General features: G+C 41.1%; 1 protein-coding gene across 1 annotated transcript in view; it reads right to left on the bottom strand.

Annotated features, from left to right (window-relative positions):
* LAMA3 (laminin subunit alpha 3) overlaps positions 1-13,328 on the bottom strand; it is a 105,387-nt gene extending 92,059 nt beyond the window's left edge. The window contains exons 1-3 of the mRNA XM_033070660.1: positions 13,192-13,328; positions 1,987-2,104; positions 1,261-1,379 (exon numbers count right to left, since the gene is read on the bottom strand). Of these exons, the coding sequence (XP_032926551.1) occupies positions 1,261-1,379; positions 1,987-2,104; positions 13,192-13,239 (285 nt within the window). The 5' untranslated portion in view covers positions 13,240-13,328. The remainder of the gene's footprint in view (positions 1-1,260; positions 1,380-1,986; positions 2,105-13,191) is intronic.
* Between the last annotated feature and the right edge of the window lie 8,491 nt (positions 13,329-21,819).

Raw genomic sequence — 21,819 nt, 5'->3', positions numbered from 1 at the left:
GTAGGTATAGCATGCAAAAAGTACATTTTAATAGGAAAAAACAATAGGAATAGTTGCAAGTAGTTGTTTGAACAGTTTACAGTGTCAATGGAAGTTTAGCTTGATTAAAAACATCAGATTTTGGCTCTTTCCCAAAGCACATTTATTTTTGGGTCAAGGCATAAACATTCCTGGAAAATATTATTGTTAGCAGGTCCAGTGCCTGCAAGCATATTAATGGTCTTCTGGAAGAAAGTACACAGTGTTGCTTTAGAAAATCCCCCCACGTGAAAGCAGGTTTGTCTGACTTCCAAAACAAGGCATCCAACACAATTTTACTTTTTAAAGAAAGAACTGCCAGCTCAGCAATCATGAATCTCTGTTGAATGAACAACCTAGTTTGTACATACAGAGCTTAGTAAAAGACTTTTATTTATTTATAACCACTCAGATAACAGATTTCTATTTTCAAATGTCTCCTATACTCTGAAGCATGTAACAAGGGTATGATGATTGTTCCAACTGCAACACAATTCTTTCAGGAAAAGTCATAGAGCATGTAATAGGGAATGGCACCAGCATTGTTCTTCTGTGGAAATTATTATTTACAATATCTGATTAGGAAAATTTTACAGATGTTTTAACAAATAAATTCTATTTTAATATGAAACCCTAGATCCATCCGCTCAAAACTCTGGCTAACTCTTGAGGGGTTCAGATCTGAATTCTCATAACATCAGGCATTAGAGCAGAATGCCAGGAGGAGCCATCAATACATCCAGGAGTTTAACATTCATAGAAGTAATACAAGCCACAGTTCTACTTAGCAAGGAACAATGGCTAAAATCAAAGTAGTGTTTTCCAAATACTTTTATTATATTATAAACATGTAGCTTTCTCTTTTTTTTTTTCTGACAGCTACTTATTCTTGAATGGTAAATATCTGTTTCTACAGCCTTTACTCACATGAGCATTTCTGGTGCACCAAGTATTGCCATGCACATTGGAAGTATACAGAAGATGCAGACAACACCTTCAAATGCACATGACTATAGGGAAGTACACAAATTATGATAAATATCAACACAGATTTCCCTGAGCAGCCCCTACCCCCATAGGGAATGGTGAGAATTAGGAGTCAGGTCATGCTCCCAAAATCTCACTGAGGTTTAGCTTATGACAGAGATTCAAGCAGTCTTAGCTAAAAAACTACTTCCAAAAAACTTCTGAAACCAATGATGTTTGCTTCCAGCATTACACGTCTTTCCTGAAAGCACCCACCTCTCCATTTTCAAGGGGCAGAATGCGAGAGTACTCGGTGGTGCACAGGACATCGCTGTCCCCCCTCACGGGAACATTTGCTTCCTTTCCAAAGCGCTCCAAGCAATCTGCTTTCGAGTCTAGTCAAACAAGAACAAAATTAATTTTATATGAAATAGGCTCTATTTTTCGAATTTAAATTAACAGAGAGGTATCCCCTGTGCTTTCAGGTAAATTCTCCCCGTAACAGAGTAATAACAGTGATTGTGTCACTCAGGACAGAGTAACAGACATTCCCCAAAACAATAACCTCTCTTCCTAAGCAATTCAGTGGTGTCTGACAAGAATTGGCACAGTATTCCTAATGTCATCACCAGAAAAAAAAACTACATAGATACTCTAAGATTTGCATTTGTATTTAGTTTTGATTTTTTGCAAGAAACTCCAGGATCCCAAGGGATGAAGGACACTGAAGTTCAAGAAACAAGAGAAACAAAGCAAATCAGAAATTTCTAAGAAAGTGAAAAATATTCATGTGTTGAGTTACATTTTCAAAATACCATATTCATACATTCCCATCACTAATTTATTGTGGCTAAATTAGAAAAAAAAAACATATTTAACATTCATTGCCTTCTCTGCAGGTGAAATCTTCAGCAAGCCCCATGGTTTGATTTTGCTTATACTGAGGAAATTATTAAAGAAACCTATCCCTAAAAGACCAGTGACACAAGGATTGATACTTACAAGCAAAATATTGCCAGGGAATGTAAGTTTTTCCAAAGTCCACTGATCTTTCCAAGACCCAGAGATCTGGACGAGGAGAATTTGCGAACTTGATAAGGATATAGGCAACATGGAATAGCTGGTAACAGAATATACACAGATCTTGTCAGGAACTTTTTTTGAACTCTATAAAAGCACAGCAATAATGAAACTAACGCAAATAAACACTTTTTGTTTAGTGTACAGGGAAAAGGTACACTCTGCAGTTTCATTCCCATTAAAATAAGAGGTCACATTCTCAGCTGGCTACTTCACCTGGCAATGTGTTCAAGAACATTAAGACATCTGCAAGTGGACTGTGTTAAATGCCCTCTCCTGCATTTCAGAACAGGTCTGCTGTGCATCTGACTGCTTGGGGGTGTTAAGGGTAAAGTACTCAACCTGGAAAAGTTACATCACTCAACCAAGTTGCTTTTGCAGCACCCTGGTACATTTGTGATGCATTCCAATCATGTAATTGTGCTTGTAGCTAAGGAATATCAAAATCATGTAAGAGAAAATGCAGATACCCTTTACACTGGGAGTCCTTTGGTTGATAATAATCCCAGCCACCCGCTCCCTCGCGTTAAGATTATTTCCAGACAAATTTGGTATTTGACAGACCTTACAAGTATTGGAAGGAAGCCACCCCAGAGTTTGTGGGTTTCAAACAGCACAGGAGAGACTTTTGTATTGATAGCTCATTCAGTGTCTGAAATAGCTCAAAAAGCCCCATCAGCTCAAGGTTCCCAAGGCCAAAAGTTTCATCTGGCTTCTTTACGTGCTCATTGTATATCACACAGAGGACTCTCAAACACTAGAGAAGAAATGGATCTTACAAGACAGGAAGACTTACTGTAAGCCCTTGGGATAGTCCACAGTCAAAAAAACCATAACATCAATAAAAATTATCTTTACAGATTGATTCTAAAGGCCATTTGGAAATTAAACCATGGCATGGATGGAGCTGTCAATAAAAGTGAACCAATACTGAGGTACACTCAGTAGTCAAGTGAAGCTGCACTGGAATTTCCCCCTCAACAACCTCAACTGAGAATCATTTGCTGGCAGGAGATTCTGACTTTGATGGGGGACACTGCAGTCAGCAGCTTGTCAAAAGCTGCTGTCAGAGCCCCCACATCAAATACACCCAAGCAGTTTATCTCTGCTCATACCTCACAAATGTCATAACTCTGAAGCTAATACTTTGCAAAGTTTATTAGACTCCAAACCGCAAGTGCATACAAGCTCTCAACCATGAACTGGGAACAGCATCTTCTGGCATGCCTGGCCCATTCAGCTGTCAGCCAGGAACAATTCAATAGCTGTCACACCAACAGGGACCACCAAGAGGAAGACTCAAATGGTGAATAATGCAGTGAAACAGAAACCTGGAAATACTTGCCCCTAACCAGCTCTGTACAACAACCCCATGGCTATGTGCAGCCTCCATCCTCACATCTATTTCGGACATCAGCTTCTGAATATCTGTATGTGTATCCGCAGTAGAGAGTAAAACCTCATGGAAAAATGGGAGGAACTCAGGGGCTTCATAGAGTATGTTTGCATGCTATACCTCACATCTCAAAATTTAAAAAAACTGATTTTTTTTTTTATTGTGCATTAATTTAATGCAGTATGTACAACTACTCTCCAGGGCAAGTCCCTGTTCCACACACACACCAAGGCACCACTGCAGCAGGTATACTACCTTGCAACCTATTTCAGAAACTTTCACTTTGCTGAATGTTGTTGACTTAGGTCAGTGCAGAGAGAACTGGGAGGAAAATAACTCAACTTTTCTGTTAGTGCTGAAATTTACCCTGTATTTAACACAGCCTGACAAGCATCAGCTTCACCTCCTAGATACTAAATTAGGTACTTCAGGAAACAGATATTATATGCATAGGAAAAATTACTTCCTAGACAACCATACTGAGCACAGTAAGTGGCAGCCACTTTGCTGACAGAGCCACGGCAAAACCCAAACCTATGCTCTGTGACTGCACAGGTGTAGTAATGCCCTCAAATTGCTGACAGAAGTTGTGATTTTAGCCGTTGTCAGAAATAGGTGAATACTTTGGGGACCGTGGCAAGATTTACTCTGAGTTTCTGATACTATGTCTGAGTAACTTCTGCTACTTCACTGCCAAGTTTCAGAGTAGAGATATTGGCCATACAGACATTACATGTCATCTGGTATGGCTACTCAGTGCAAAGATTAGTGTCCTTCTAGGAAAGCATAACAGTTCTGAAACTCCTTAAAATAAAATAAAAGAGTGGTTCGTGTTCTCGCTTTCTGTCAGCTGAATCTCTCAAGGGAATTTACCTGTTCAAATCAGGTTTGCACTGGCAGGCAACATTATATTTATTGTCTTCCTTCCCCTGTGTCTTAAGATCTCTGGAAGTCCCATCTTGACATGCATGTTAGCAAGTACTGATAACACTCCATGTGTTGACTGATCCAGATTTATCTAAGACAAGTGGTTTAGAAAGCTCAAAAGGAAATAAAGGGAGCATGTAGACAATGTCCTGCCTTTTCCAGGCCTCCACTGCTTGTAGTCACAATGTGGAGTGATTACAACAATTACATACCTGCTCCTAAAAATGTATACTATATCAGGAACTCTGCAAGTCTGCCAATGCTTGAAGAACTGCCACCCAGCACCACTCCTTGCATATTTCCATGCAAATAAAAAACGGAAGGGAAAAACCAAAAAGTATGGCAACTTCACGGTACTGTTGTATACAAAAACCTTCTACTGGCAGGCACTGTTCTTACATCTCTCAGTTTGAAATACTGCTCAGATTTGTACTGGCACATTCAGAAAGGGAAAGGTCTGATAAAAATTAAATTAGTGTTAGTTAATGACAACATATCACCAAAACATAATCACCAAGCCTATCATCTGTCCTGCTCCTGACTTCACATGAGTGCCTGTGATTGTTTTGGCCTGGATCAAGGATGCAGAATGGCACTTGAACATCTAAACTTCCACTAAGATTAAACACTGACCAAGCTGATGAACAGTCTCTCTTCAGATCTGATGAGACAACAACAGAAGAAAAATAATCTTGGCTTAGCAAATAAATCCCATCTGAAGATAAAAGAGTAACCTTGCTGACATAAGACCTAGAAAAGCAACCATTAAAGCCAATTTTAATCACATATTCTAAGCTGGCATTTCACTACTTTAAATCTTGATCCTGACCTAAGACCTACTCTGAAAAGAAGGCAAACTAAACTCAAAGCAATGTTTTCTTTCAGCCATTTAGTTCTGAGGAAAAAAAGAAACTGCATTAATTTTTGAAAAAATGTTTATTTGGCTGCTTTTAAGCCAAATTTGTTTCATAAAAAAATCTCTCAAAAGAAATGTTAAAACTCTAAGTAAGCATTATGATATAATTATATAATAGTAAAAAAAATCACAAAAAATCCCAAAAATACAACTGAATCAAAATTCTGACCATTTTCTTGTATGAATAAAGAACTGAATTTGAAAGTGGAAACAGTATTTTGTTTCCAGTAATGGAAACAAATGCATGAAAAAGGATGTATTACTGTAAGAGTCCAATATCATATCCTGCTTCAATCCATCATCATAGGTCAAACCTGACTGATTATCAACAGCTGGAATTTGATAAGTTCCACACTGATATGACCTTTTCCCTATTCACTCAGGTTTGTCCAGACTTAAAATGTGCTAGCAGCTGATGACCTTAAAAGTTCACAAAAACCCCGAAAAAGTTTTTAAAAATCATTGAGCAGAATGAAAAAAAATGCCCACCTCATTTGAGAATGAAAATTAAAATCCAGTGTTATTCACTAACATTACATTACCAAGAGAGAGATTTCTATAACAGCTCTGAGGTGAACTTAAGAAGGTATTAAAAGAGGTCATTTAAATTGATTGAGACCTATGCTGTACCATCATTGTTAATGATACAGTATTCATGATCTCTAACAGCATGCACACTACTTATTTTAAACCAACAGAAAGAAAACTTCCTGTTACCCACTGCATTCTCATGACAATGCTAAAATTCTCAATAATATTAGTTGTAAATGTTTTCTCTATTTTCTCCTTAAAAGTTTAAACAACCCTTTACATAGAGAAATTTCCAATATTTTTTTTGAATCCTAGAAAGCATTAACAAATGGATAAAAGTTAGATATGCATATATAAAGGTACAGCACATTTTCCTCCATTCCTGGCACCATAAACTCAAACCAGAATACTAAAACATTGAAATGACTTGTTAGATGAGTGCTGGACATAAACTAGCACAAAAGAAAAAACACCTTATGTTCCAAAGAATCATAATGTTTTGTGTGCTGCTTCTATAGAAAAAGATTGTTCTTCCTTTTTAGCTCATTAAAAAGTCCTAGAATGTGGCAGGAGAAAGAACCCAACTTAATCCAGGTAGACCTTCTTTCTGAGGCATTCTGTAGATCTTTAGATGCATTCAAAAAGATACCACAGCAATCTTTCTTCATGTAATTTGAATCTGTTTCCAGCAGGGTGGAATTTCCTCAGATGGTTATTGGCAGATAGAGCTTCAGCACCAAAACTTCCCTCAACGCGGTATGGTTGTTGTAGGTTTCTTTCATTATTTTGAATAATGTGGTTGGTGTTGCAGATTGCTCAGATGAGACAGAGATCTGATATGATTCAGTGCACAAGATAAACTTTTCAAACGGAGACTGATGCAGGAGAGGGATTCAAGGAGTGTGAACTGTGCTTAGCATCTGCTCCAGAACACACCTTAGTGCCACTGACTGCATAGGGTTGGCGTGTGCATGCCCATTGATTTCTTGGTGTAATGAAGCCTTAAGGTCTTGAGCACTGTTTCCTCTCAAAGACCAAGTTACAAAAGCACCAATCTGTTCAAAAGAAACAAAAATCTGACTAAAATTAAATGCTTTGATTTCTTGATGCTGCAAAGAGGGAAGCAGTCCTTTTATTCAAACATCTCAGTAGGATTTTAGGCACCCTGGAAGATCCAGGTACTGTGTGAAGCACTCCTGACAGTCAGTATTCATCAATTTCCAACAATGCATTTTGTAACATAAACAGTAATACAAAAAGATGCAAATTAGAGAGAGCTGAGCCGGCATTTCTGGAGTTGCCAGCTACTCTTCTAGGTATGTGGAAAAATAGCTGTAGCAGAAGTGAAGAGAAAATCCTGTGTGGGTGCTACATGGGAGGCATCAGACCTCCTGAATGGGTTCCATCCAGCTCAACTGAGTACACATATACACAGCAATGACTACATTGCACTGTAGTGACAGTGGCTGCAGAGGCATCCTCCCACTGCACAGCATGCTGAAGTCGTTCCTTGTGTTCCAGCTTCCCAGTCTGGGGTGCAGAAGCCAGGAACAAGCATAGGATTTTCAATGTTGTTCAGTTATCCCTGGCCACGCTGTATTCACATCATGCTTTCCTTTACCCAGACGATGCAGAAAAACATCTTTAGTTAGGTAAGTCAGTGCCTGTGAACAGGCCTCACAGACACATCTGTTCTCTGTCTCAGTTGATGGCAGGACCAGAAGGGAGAGGCTCTCCCTACATAGCATGGGCAGTACTCTAGAAGGAAGAACCATGTCCAGAGATGAAAGCATAGTCCATTCTCCACATTCAACCAGTCTTTGGCCTTTTTGTCAAGGCTGCAGGCAGCTACATCAATGAGTCTTGGTTATTTTCCTGAAAGTTCTTGTGCAGCCATTTTTCCATTAGGATTTGGACAAAGACCAACTTAATGCTCATAATTATTTCTTATACATGGCCTATTTCTTCACAGAACACTGAAGCTATTGAGATTTGGGAAATGATTTGTACAATTCAGCCCTCAGTTGTCCAGAAGATAAATGTCTCCTTATGAGGGCTGCAGTCCAAAGCAGAAGGAGCACAGTTGGACTGTCAGCACTGGGAGGAAACCCAGGGAAGTGCACAGGATTAGAGGCAACCAGCAGAGGTTCTGCTTGTACTACATTGGGTTGAAATGGAGGTATTCAGAACAACATATCACAAAATTAAAGTACCATGTAGGAATGAGCATGGAAATGAAGATGGGGGAAGCAGTACAGACATGAAAGAGGGAAGTGAGATCAAGGAGTGGGAACCAAGACCTTCCTAAAGGGATGCTGAACAGGAGCCAGAGAAAAAAGTCAGAAAAGCAAAGGAGAATAAGACTTGTGAGGTTTTCTCCTGTATATTTTCAGATTAATATCAAATTAGTATCAGAAACGCATTTTAAAACCAATGACGTGTAACTACTAATGCAAACACAAGAAAAAAATGCTGATCCATCGAAAAGATCTTTAATTAAAGCTTAAAAACCCATGAGACATTGACTACAACTTAAAGGGAAACATATGAGCAAGAAAGAATGTGTTTTAAGGTATTTTCCTTATCAAGGCTGGTAGCTCAACTCTGAATGAGTTGCTTGTAGTGTGACCTAGGAATAAACGAAACATGTATTACATGATACAACTTTTAAGAGATTCTATCAGGCAGCTGTTATTTCATCAGATGAAGTTGTGTTACTCTAGAGTTCACAACTAGATGCACCTTCCTGTGGGGTATGAACCAAAAATCACAACTAACTTCAAAGCATACTCTTCTGCAGCATGATCCCAAATCAGCTTCCTGTGCACACTGAAATACTCAGAACCAGAGTTCTCTAATATAAAGAGATGCTGTTAGCATCCCCATTTTTGGGTACTGTAGGGACAATATTACACCTTCCCCAGACTTAAAAGCCTCTTTTCTCCCCACTGTGAACCAAAACAGCAGAGCAGGGTTGGTGCTGCTGTGGATTCAGAGCTGGAAGGGGTTCCAGAGGAAGGGCTTGGTCTCACTGCAGGTACAGCTCTGCAGAACCGCAGAAGCCTCGTGCAGTGATTCTCATGCCCTGATCTGTAGGATTTCCCAGTGTTATTATAGAGGTTATGCAACTTCATGCTAGAGCTGGGTCTGATTTCAGGGTCAGCGATAATACAAAGTCTTCAAAAGCCAAGCACAATGAGTGCAATGACTATTTTTGGGAGCCCAGTTCAATAAAGTTTGTGATAAATTTCCCACTGCCTTCAGAATTTCTCCCTACGGAAGAAGTGAGCACAGGACACTTCATATTTTTCAGAATAACACTTTAATTAACTGTAACTTTGGGAACATTTTAAGTTAGCATGTCAATCTTTTGTAAGTTAAGAACAATTGGTTTTAGTTATCAACAATTAGCCAAAGCTGAATAATATTCCAAACAACAAATATTGTTTGTAAATCAAAGGATTGCTACCAAATATAAAAATTAGATATCTGCCATATAAAAGCAACTCAGAAGACTTGCCAAACTGTGAAGCAATTTACAAAATGTTTATACACTCTAACTGGTATAAAACATAAAAGCATGAAGTCCTCCACAGGCCACACCACTTAGCTTAAATTTATGGTTGAGTTGCCCTCCCTCCCTAATAAAAGTACTAATTTGGACATTGCATTCCACTGTGTACTTCTAATTTACAACAGTGACTATTAATATCTCTACATAAAAACTATTCAACATATTAGTGCACAAGACTTCACTGAGTTTGAGTCCTTCAGCACTATATTATTGTCAAAAACACAGCAAAAATAAAAAAATAAACAACTCAAAGCAACAATAAAATATATGGGCTCTACTTCATTGAACTACTTTTTGTAGCTGGACATTTCTTTTTCATCATATGCTATCATGCTATCCCGAACTTTCTTCTGAAGAGAGAGTTCAGAAAAATACCTGGAGGAGTGTTACAGAAATATCTGTTGGGCATTAAGCAAGCCAAAGATGAGGACACACCTGCTGAAATTAGGCAATCCAAAGGGTCAGGGGAAGGGCAATGAAATTCAGTCAGACAGGATTCAGAAGTTTAAAATACATTGAAAACTACATTGGGAAAACCATAACCAATTAGAGAAATAACTGAGATTTCATTTGATCCAAATATTTCAAACAAGTCAGGAACAGCCACAGTGTAAGCAGGTATGTTAACAGAATGGAGAGGCTGCCTCAGGGATCAACATTATAATTGTTATTCAGAAAGACTGTCATTGATTAGAAATGTAACTATAGTACAGAAAGTCAGAAAGGGAAGTAAAGCAGGGGTTTTGCTTTAAGGTTTTTGCTTTTTCTCATATAATGAAATGCAGCAAAATAAGCATTCTTCTTGCAAGCAGATTTAACATCTGGAAGGCATTTTGACTTTCAAGATCACCCAAGACCATGTGAAACAGAAACAGCACCAGGTGGGTATTCTATTCCAACACCATTGTACTGAGCACTAAAACTTCCATCGTGGTGCAGCTATTAAATTAAATATTGTCATGAGACCATGGTAAGAGAGTCCGCTGGGACCCTGCTCTCAGTCATAAAGATATAATGGCAGGAATGAAGAAAATTAAAAGCTTTTGACTTTGCACTATGTCCTGCTTCCTCTAATTGTGGATTCTTGATGGGTAGCTTACACTCAGTCATTGCTTCCCTGCACGCATTTGTACCTTACTCTTTGTCATGTTCTGCACACCCAAAAACGTATCCTTTTTTTTGCAGAATAAAGTGCAGAATAAAGAAATAAAACAACAAAACAAAACACATAATTAGTGAGGAAAACTACATCCCTGTTACCTTTTCAATATTACAGTATGTGGTTCTGTATTTAGATACATATCTAACTTTAAGAAGATTTATTTTTCCTTAAAACCCAAATTCTTCATCTCAGCTCAGCTGATGGGGTATTGCACTCTGAAAAATTGTCTCTGTCAATTACTAAGAAAGTCTGGATCATTAAGACACACCAAGCTCTTAATACTTAGGACCATGAAATAGGGTAAGGTGAATTGTGGTCTCAGTGCTTACGTGTTCACTTGAGTAGACATACTCTGTCACAGTACTTATCGGTCTTCATTATTAATACTGTGTGCTACTGTATGAATTTGGGAGTGAAAGTACTAAGTAAAATGTCAAAAGTGACTCTCAACTTCAAACAAATCTTGGGGTTAAGGTTTATCTGGATGAAAGCAGATATGAGATAATGTCTGCAAAGTAGGGAAAAAAAATCATATTAATCTTACCAAATCCTCATCCATCCACCAGCTAAAATGATTCATTCCTGAACACAGGACATCACAGGAGTAATTTTCGCCTTTGTCTTGGATTCATTTCCAAGAAAGAGGATTCAGAGTCATCTTTCCAAGTAGTACCAGAGTAATGCGAAACACACAACCTTACTCTAAGAAACCCTTTAACAGCTACAGAAATCTTAGCACATAACTGCTGGTGTCCAAGGAGTGCCAGGAAAAGAGGGCACTTAGTTCATATCCCTCCTCTCAAGGAAAGAGGTTTCTCAGAAGTTTACTCAGCACATAAAAAGTAAAGTGTCTGTCAGTAGGTCCTCCAAAGAAGGTAAAAACTGCACACCAGGAAAACAAGTTTGGTATGGCCTTTCTGCGCTGCAGCTCTACTGGAACAATGAATGAAGATATCCTCAAAATGAGAGCCATTCCAGTCATGGGAGGAACAAGAATATTAAAACACAATGTAAAACAAGACAAAATAAGTTGCACCTGAATCCCCAGCAAAATGGCAGCTAAGTCTCACAGAGAAATTATTTCTTAATTATCCCCCACCTTGCTGTCAACTAACTCAAAAAATCTTGTCCTATATAATCAATCAAAAAATAATTACTGCAGTCCAAAGTATATATGCACGTGAATACATATATTTTGCAGGCTCACACATATTTTTATAAACGTGTGTTTTCATGTGGTGTAAATTTGCACAGTGTAACTAATTTCACTGGATCAGCACCCAATTATGGCAGCTTAGAATCCAGTTTAAAAACAGATACAGAGGTTTACTCTTAACTACTTCCCTATCACTTGCAGGGGAAAAATGGGTGTTCCTGTTACTGTCTCATTACTAATTCATATTACACTGATTTTGCTGTCCCTTCCCTTTTAGACCACCTTATCAGTACTTTTCTGTCTATCTTGAAGATCTTACTGGATAACAGAGAAACCAGAAGGACCCCCGAGGCAAAAGCAGACTCCAAACATTATCCTCAAAATGCATGCATGCACAGAGATCATGAAGCTTCTCTCTCTCTAACCTCATGGAAAAGGAGAATATTAAACAGAAGGCTGAGTTTGAGCTTCAAGTAAGAGATCCTTCCAAGTCACTGAAAATTAATGAGTTACAGGGTCTGTGCAAGAAAGTACACCATCTGCGTGATCCCAGTGGCAAGAACCCCCATCATAAAAATTCCTGAAGGAAAATAATCACTTGATACTGTTGTCTTGGGTTGGAATACAGGATGTGACCAAAAGTATCTATTCTATCGCCATCTGTTGAAACCAGGTGGGGCAGTGATCCTTATCTCCATGGGAGATATCTTCTGTTAATGGACAATATGTTAAAACCAGGAGGGGCAGTGTTCTTTTCACAACCCATCCTTCCTCCAGGAAGATATGTTCTGTTAATGGGTCATGAAGTCCCACTGAATGACTTATAAAATTACATCATCCCATTGGGAGATTCTCCCCCATGGGGAAAGGAGCCAAGCCTTTCCTACTTAGATAAAATGGCGATTTGAAACACTAAGGCAACCTTTTTCCACTGGATTCCAGAGAAAACCAGATCCTTCTACATCATCACTGGACCTTTGGAGGAAAACTGCACCCTTCCACAGGAGCACTGCTTCAATTGAGCCACATCTGTCACTGCAGGAGGACTGCAGCCACCATCTAATGGGACTGCTACCAACACCCTGACTGACTGATGGGGTGTCAAGTTGTATTCTGAAACTCTGTCAGTGTTTTGATGTTTTGTATTACTGTTTTTTTATTTTAATTTTCCTAGTAAAAAACTGCTATTCCTACTCCCATATCTTTGCCTGAGAGGCCCTTAATTTCAAAATTATAATAATTCAGAGGGAGGGGGTTTACATCTGTCATTTGAAGGGAGCCTCCTGCCTTCCTTACAAAGACAACAGTACACAGTCAGCTTGGTAAAAAAAGTACAGAACATAAACCAAAAAAAGCTGTGATGTCAGGAAGTAAAAATCATCAGCTCAAAAGTCTCTCCCAACTGCAAAGCATATGCACAAATACAAGAAATTATCACACCTCACCCCATAGCTCAAGCACTTACCTGCCCCAGGTCTAAGGTGACATTGACTTCATTGTACTTCAAGCCCATGGAAAGAGGGGGACTTTGCCACCAGCGCTCAGTGCCATCAATGGCATTGGTTATCAGGTGAGCTTTGCTGGGATCAGCAGCATTGCAGTAATCACAAAATTGGCCCTGAAACACAAGCAATCAAAAACATGGTCTCAGACAAACATCTTACGCATTGATGATCTGTGTGGTTGTTAATGGAGATTCTGAACTAAAATCTTGACTAAAAGTAAGCGCAAATTTTGTTCCTTTATATACCATAATTATTTATGTATTAATTATTCCCCAAGCAGTTAAAGCAATTAAATTAAACACTTATACTCTTACACACTAACTTTTATGTTACAAACTAAAATTTCAGAAATCTCAATACAGCAATTACAGTAAATCTTTATTAACTTATTGACACTTTGGTGAAATTACCTCTATTACTTCTAGAGTGGTATCTGCAGGAAATCTGCAGAAAATTTGTGAAATAAAGATTCTTAGAACAGGATTAGGAGCAACAAAAAATTATCCTCAATTCTTCTAAAACACCATGAAATATCTGCATATGCACATAGCCTGGTATAAATGAATCCATAAAAAAAAGCTCTGTTACTTGGCTATAAGTTTGGTATTAGAATTTTATAATTTTTCATTTTTTTTCATGCTGTTATAATACATTCTGAATCAGAGTTTTCTAAACAATATGTACTTGTGGAAAATGCAACAGACTGTTCCCTTTAAGCTTCCCTTTATAGAATGCCATTGTATCTTCATTTCAAGAAGTTACTGCCCAATTTCCAGTACACAACTAAAGCCACAATCCAGAGATGCCCTTTGAGAGTCTCTTAAGCTCTTTGTACAATAATGATGAATAAACTTCAGGAAAATTAATTGTCTTTTGATTTCATATCTTGGCTTGCCCCACAAGTTATTTTTATCTCCAAGAAAACACATTTTACAGTCTACTAAGATTAGTGCTGAACTGCTGAAATTAGTTATTAAGGGATCTTTTGAGTGTCCCATTCACTTCTTATTCCAATCACTAGGTGGAGATAATAAGTGAAAATGCTAAACTGTGCCAGCTACAGATCTTTGTAGAAAAATTACATTTTCATTGAATAGCAGTTACACCCACCATGGCTACTTCAGTAGCCAGTCTGTGAGTTGCTGACATGATGTTGGACTCCTGTTTAAAATAAAGGGTATGGGGCAAATGTTACCTTATCAACTAAGCATATGTTACCATCAAAAGCATGTGACAAATCTTTTGTTATTTCCACAATCCACACTGCCCAACATGAAGCACATCCCCATCTTTTAAGAACTAACAGATTCCTATATAAGTGCCATTGTTATGTTTATCACTGCTGTCAGACTAACTAGTGTAAAGTAACTGGAGCAATCATACTTGTCTGCTTTTTATAGAGAAGTAACAGAAGAGCTCTCACACCCTTGCTGTGTGCAGTCTTGCAAGCTTGGTGAGTTCAAGATGTCCAGCAGAATTTATTCAACATCTACCACAGTTATTAACAGTTTGGAAAATACTTCATCAATCTCATGTGATACCAATATAACATCCTGTGCCTTTCAAATATGAAACATAGATGTTCACTGAATTGAATATTTCTTCATCAATAGCAGTAATTTCAGCATCTGCATCTAGCAATAGCCCTCATCCTCCTCCTCCAGAAAGCCTAGAATATGATGCAGTTTCCAGAAGACATTGATAACATTAGCTCTTCTGATTCAGAACAGCTGATGCCAACCAGGCTGGGGATTAACTCTTGACAATTCAGAGAGACTAAACACTCACAAACATGAGTTGGTTAACTACAGCTGGGGTCATGTTATAACACGATTTTCCTCCAGCTCTGTTAGAAAAGATGGTTTGGCTGACTTTAATACAAACTACAATATGCCAGGGCTCTGTCTGATTCAGGTGGTTTGCTGCAGCAGATAGACATCAGCCCGTGCTAGCTACAGGCAACGCTGCCAGTTTCTGCAGTGACGACAAAGAACATCATGTCACTATCTGCAAAAATCCATACCCTGGGAAATCAATCTATGCTCTGGCAGCTGCAGTCACCACCACATCAGAGCATCTTCCCTGACAAACGCATACCTGAGTTCTGACATATATGTTACAACAGGGCAAGCTTCCCTAAATAGCTTTATAATGGGCTTGAAACATAGTCTTTAGATCTAAATTACATTCACAATGATTAGGCTGGAAGTACACAGGAAACAGTTGCTGTTACAGCAGTTTCAGCTCTGATCAGGGAACAACCTCAAAGAAAGGTTGAATGAGAAAAAAACAATGGGGAGTATTAAACACAAGAGTTTAATTTACATGCACTTATGTGATTTCAGTATACCCGAGCACTTGATCTGAACTCAAGATACCATCTTTCTCTTCTTGGGCACATAATTCAAAGAAGTTCATTGCAACAGCTGGAGTTTCAGTTATTTAAATTACATTCCAGCAACCCTGCCAACTAGGCAACAAAACAAAAATGAAAGAAAAAAAATTATTGGACAGAGCAGCCTTCCTTCCTTCTTACTGGCAGGATCTCAGGCACATCGTGCTCAGCCTGGCTGCTACAGGACACGTCTCCATTCCAGCAGACAGAGTCTTGAAACTTGGTTTGATTTTGGCTGCAGTTCATTAGGCAGGTGTGCATTTGCTGGTGACCTTGCTACCCTCCTTTCCCCTGCTTCTCCTGAGCAAAGGACAGACCTGGAACTGCATGAAAGTTTGCCAAAATACGCTAGTGTGGACCAGGGACACACGGGACAAAAATGTCTCACCTGTAACTTATAAGAAAGTGACAACAATGAAGGATTTGTTCACTATTTCATACCTAGCAGCTCTGTGCCCACTGGCAGGGCAGGACAGGTATGCAGTTAGACTTCAACTCATGCCTGCACACCACTGTGGACAGGCTGGCAGGCAAAACCAGGCATGCCACTTATCTACCAGCTGCTGAAATATTTTATACTGCAGCACATTTCTTCACTCAACACTGTTCTTATTAAGCCATTGTCCCACATCCCAGTGCACTACATAAGGGAAACCCACTTCTTTCCACAGTGTATGTCCAGCACTGCCTTAAGAGCTGCCCACGAAGGGACTGGCCATCCCACTGACCACCTCTAAACAACATCCAAATGTTCTTTCTGAATTTGCTGGATATTACAGGCTTCATTAAAACACACATCACTAAATGACAACCTGAACAAGAACAACCAATGTCAGAGCAATGGAAATTATGCTGGGGCTGCTCTTCCTCTTTGCCTTATTTTCAGATAGCACTGGCAACAAAGCTGTCTGTTCCCTTTGCCAGAATGAGGATCACATTCTGCACCTCCTTTCCAATTTCAGTATTCATACAGGAACTCCTGCAATCAAGCATTGTAGAGAGTCCAAAAGAGAGCAACTCAAGTGTGTGATATCACTTGAACTTGAACCAGCACAACACAGTGGCCATTATACCTATCACGTTTTCAAAAGCCACATGACCTTCCCTCACACTCTTAAGAAAAAACACTTGAATACTTCTGCTTTTAAATACTTTTAAAACCTTCTATGTAAGCTCACAATCTGTAAAAGTTTAATGCAATTCTCTCCAATTTTCCATGAAAGAAGAAATTCTCTCATTTACAGCATCTTTGAACTTGAGAGGTGAAGCAGCTTGAGAATATACACATTGTGCATTTTCCATGTCTGGATTTCCCCGGCCTTTTGAAAGACTTTCCAGCCCTTCTTGAACCACAACAACTACTGGTAAACCACAGAAGCATTCATGTTATGTATCTCAAAGGGGCTTTGTTAAAACTGGAAAGAGATGCTGTGGTATCTGCGCTTACACAAGCGCTCTGAGAGGCACAACACACTTTCTCCTGCCAGGGCTGAGCTAGCAGTAGTCCTTCGGGGAACCTTAATCAGGCAGGAACCATAATAGCCCTCTAACCTAGGACCTGCAAGTCAAACATTTAAGAAATCCCCCCTTTCTAGCCTCCCTCTTCCTTTAGACGGCAAGCCCTCATTTCCAGTTGAGTGTTAGCATATAAAGGGAACAATTGCAAAAACCATCAGTGGCAACACGCAGGCTTCGTTCCGCTTGCTTGACAAGTTTATCTGATGTTTGCTTTTGATGATTTTTATCACCTGTGATTTCTGATATTTCAAGGCATGTCACCTTGAGATTTCACTGCAGCAGTGGGCTGTAGTGAGTTGCAGAGAGATTGTTGGGTTTACAATTTACCAGGTGGCACGGTTATTTCACGCAACTTTACACATGGGTACTGCATTCAGTATGGAAGGATGGGTGCCTAAATGTCAGAGTTTGTTAGAAGCAGTAAACCAAGCAGTTTCCTGATCATCACAACTTTTTTTGTAACCGCAGTTTAAGCATGTAATACCTGTGTCACAGTTTCCCTTTTATTAGAACTGTATATTACTCAGCCTGTAAGCATCTCCAAAGTACTTTGAGCTTTTTTTATGACTGAAAGCACTACAGAGCTATAAGGTAATATAAAAAGAGAGAGAGATGCACGAAGGTTTCATTGTGAGGCAGGGAGTTATAGCAGAGGGAAGTCCAGAGCAAAGCACACTGCTGGTTGTGGCTGCCCGATGAACTGAGGGCAGGTTGCATGATGGTGCATGCTCCCTTCTGGCACAGGGCAAGGAATACACATGCTGCACCTTCTTAGTCATCCCCCCCCCCTCTATTGAGTGCCTATTCTCATTAAAAAAGAGAGAAGAACAACTCTGTTATCCATTGCAGCCCCTTCTGAAACCATATCTTTAGGGTTATTTCACTATTAAACATGCAAACACTCATAAGACTTTGAAACACTAACTCTTCTTTCAAGATCCTAAAAATTTACTTGTATGCTTTCTGTATTGCCTGAAGCCAGACAGTGGACCTTTAAACTTTCAGAATCCCTTTCAAATTGCAGTTTCTGGTTCTCCTCCCACCAAGTGAGAATTAAAATAACTTTGGAAGGTCTGAGGCTTCAGGAAAGTCCCCTCTTTAAACAAAGCCCTGATCAAACAGATACCAAGCATCTATCACAGTGCAACAATTTGGTGCATTTGTTACTCCTTCCTAATCCTCTAACGAATGTGTAAATATATATTTCTCCCAAAGGAAAGATGTATTTCTATTAATCCTTTTTCAGAAGTTTTGCAGCTTATTGTTATCTTTCTTGTGACTGGCACAAAACGTGTGTAGCAATCTTGTCCTATGCTAGGAAAGAACAGCACGATGCTTGCTGCCCTCTGCACTTATACTCCCTGCCAGAGTCGCAAGGAGTCTCTGGCTTCCTCCCACAAGCAGCGCAAAGCACAAACGATAAGCTTCACTTTTAGAGCTTCTAAAACACCACAAAATACTTGACTAAAGCCAGGACTCTTTTCTGGCCGCTTGCAGAGAGATAGATGCCCGCTGTCCAGCCAGTGAAGCCCCGTCCCACCCACTCCCCCAGGTTCGCTGGTTCACCCCCAGCAGTATCCCGCTGCACACCGCAACCACGGGCCAAGCGCTGAGACCACCAAACACCACCCTGGGCACTCCCTCAGGCACTTCCAGGCGCCCGACGGGACGAGCAGCCCGGGAGGGGCGGTGTGTGGGTGTGTGGCTCCGGGAGGCGCCGGGACACCTGAGGGCAGGTGCGCGGGCAGAGGCAACGCTGCCTGCTTCCATCCATCCTGCCCGGCGCTTCCCTGCCCGGGCTCCCGCCTGTCCACGCTCCCCTTCCACGGCCGTGGCACACGCTCCCTCAGAGCCCCCAAAGACACGCGCAGCCCCGGGGATGCGGGCGGGCTGGGGAGGCGCAGCGCAGGGAAGGGGTCCCGCCCGCCCGCTTACCTGGATGGCGCGTCCCAGCGGGGCGGCGGCCGGGCCCCCCACCAGCTTGCAGAAGAGCTGCGGCCGCCCGGCGCCGCCCGCCGCCTCCCCGCAGGTGGCCGTGGCCCAGATGCGGGCGGCCGCCGCCAGGTTGAAGTAGGGCGGGTGGAGGCTGAGCCCGGTGCCGGGGCCCGGCTGCGCGGCGCAGAGGGCGAGCAGCAGCGCCCAGAGCAGCGGGCAGCCCGGCGGCGCGGCCATCCTGCGCCGGGCTCTGCCCTCCCGCGGCCGCGGGCCAGCAGAACGAGAGGAGCGGCGACGGAGCAGGAGCGGGAGCAGGAGCCGGCTGGGGGCTGCCCGCGCCTCTCTCCCTGCCTGCCTGCGCGGAGCGGGCTGGGGCGGGCCGAGGAGCAGCCCCGTCCCTCGGGGCGTGCGGGTGCGCTGGACGGGGCGGGACGGGCCCGGGGAAGGGGCCCGGGGCTGGCGGGGCTGCCCCAGGTGTGTGCCCGGGAGCCCGGCTCCGCGGGCATGTCCGGAGGTGCCGCCCCTCGGCTCTGCTGGAGCTCTCCGAGCCTCCTCCTCCTCCTCGGCGAGTGCGCGGGTCAGTGTTTTTGACAGACCGTGAAGAAGTGTCAAAGCATGCCACTCTCATCATCTGCCCACAGCACGTTGCGGTGTGGATGCCCCATTCCTGCTAGCGTTCGAGGCCAGGCTGGGTGGGGGCTCTGAGCGACCTGGTCTATTGAGAGGTGACCTTGCCAGAGCAGGGGGGTTGGAGAATTAGATGATCATTAAGGTTCCTTCCAACCCAAACTATTCTATGATTCTCCGATAACTCCTGGCCTGTCATGTCACATGCAGGGAGTAAAGTTAAGGTGTCCAAGCTTCCTCCACGAGCAGGGATATCCCCACACAAGATATACCCTGCTGCTCTCTGCAGCTCCTTTCTGTGTTGCAGAAGTCACAACTCCTCTGGCCATTTCCAGAGCTCTGAGGCTGCTGGAAACGGTGCAGCCTCGGACACCCTCCTGCAATGCACAGCCACCGCTCGAAGCTCCTTGTGAAATGGGTGTTCCTGCTCATCCGGGGCAGACAATGAGTCTCCTGTCTTTTTGAAGGTATTTGGCACAGATTTTGGATAACACAGGAGCTTGGAAGGGATGGGAGGGTGTTGAGGGGGAAGTTTGGGGAGGGAGCAGGAGGCCTTAAAATCATGTCATCCGTGTCAGGATTTGCACTGATTAATGGCATTGCTATCCTAAATTTCATACCTATTCCATAAGTTTCCAATCCTACACATGCTCACACATCCAGTGTTCATTCCTCTTAATAAAATTTGAAGGATTCAGACAAAAGATATGGGTAGATACAAATGCTTACAATAGTTTAAGAGTGATTCATTGTGAGTTGAAAAGAATTTCATAACTTTAGGAAAGCTTTGCTACATGCCACTCAGCAGTGGCAAGAGAGATCCCTGGTGTACTGTTTCAGGAAGCACCAGCCGCAAGCTATTGATTTTTGCCTACAAGAAAATCTCACCACCTTGTTTGTTTGGGCTACAGCTTTAGCACACCGTAGAGACATATCTGTGGGAGACAATTCCTATGTCTTCCATAATAAAAGTTGCCTTTCATGAATGTGGCATGCTGTCAATTCACATATGTCAGATTTCATAAATGCTTTTGGCTTCTAGAGCACCTTAAAAATATTCCCCTTTTCCAAGTCTGACATTTTATTGCATATGTACATCATTTCACTTCATCAAATACGTTGCACTTCATGAGACGTTCAAATACAAACAAATGTTCCATTAACCAAAATGCCATGCTATCAGATAGGACAACCACTGGTCATTTCAAACTATTTATTGAAAAATGGGTAAATTCATGAAGTATATCAGGTTTTGCAAATGGAGATATGGAAGTATCTGATGAAAGTCCAGAGCAAACAAACTCTAAAAAAAGCCTGCCCATTTTTTGGATGGTTCAGGTAAGGAACTTAGCTTCAGGAGATCCATTGCAATCTCACTTTGAAGACAAGATTCGTGTGATCTGTTTGTTGGGTTGCTCATGACAGAAGTCCATTCTCAAACAGAGAGTGTTAATTTATTGTTAAGCATCACACGAGAAAACACAACTTACATGAGCAAAAACCTAATAGTTTAATAAAATAATCAGATGTTCTTGGATTTAGTTTCCTAAAAGTTAAAAACAGGAATGAAACTTTGTAAACATTTGCAAACTTAGCCTATCAGATAGAACAAGAGAGGGAGAAATTTTCCTGGTCTTTCTGTCTTAAAACTGTATGCATTTTCCTTAATGTATACTTAACCTTAGAAATGTTTTGTTGGCCTTCTAGGTGATTTTTCTGTCCTTTTGTAAATCACTTCTGCCAAACAAGGGCTGGTTTTTTTGTTATTGTTGTTTTGTTTTTTTAATTCAGTGTGCTTCCTAGAAGTAGAGATCAAAGTGTCACCTTTTAGATTTGCTTGAAAAATCTCTAGAGATCTCTCTAAATATGTGGGCAGGTATTATGAAAAATGCAACTACAATTTTTTCCTTTGACTCAGAGTGGTCGGAAAAAATGCTTATAGGAGTGTTTCCAGCACAGGTACTCAATAACTTGATTCCTATAAAACGTGACTAAGAACTTTATACAGAGACCCTGGAGCTATGCAAAGCCAGAGATAATAACTGGGGTGAGGAAGCAGACGGAGCAGTAGTGTGGGTGTGATGATAACAGCACGGGCTGTCACTAGCAGATG

The sequence above is a fragment of the Catharus ustulatus genome, chromosome 1, assembly GCF_009819885.2.
Source record: "Catharus ustulatus isolate bCatUst1 chromosome 1, bCatUst1.pri.v2, whole genome shotgun sequence".
NCBI classification, from domain to species: domain Eukaryota; kingdom Metazoa; phylum Chordata; class Aves; order Passeriformes; family Turdidae; genus Catharus; species Catharus ustulatus.
The sequence above is the reverse complement of the archived record's forward strand: the minus strand, read 5'-3'. Positions and strand labels throughout refer to the sequence as shown.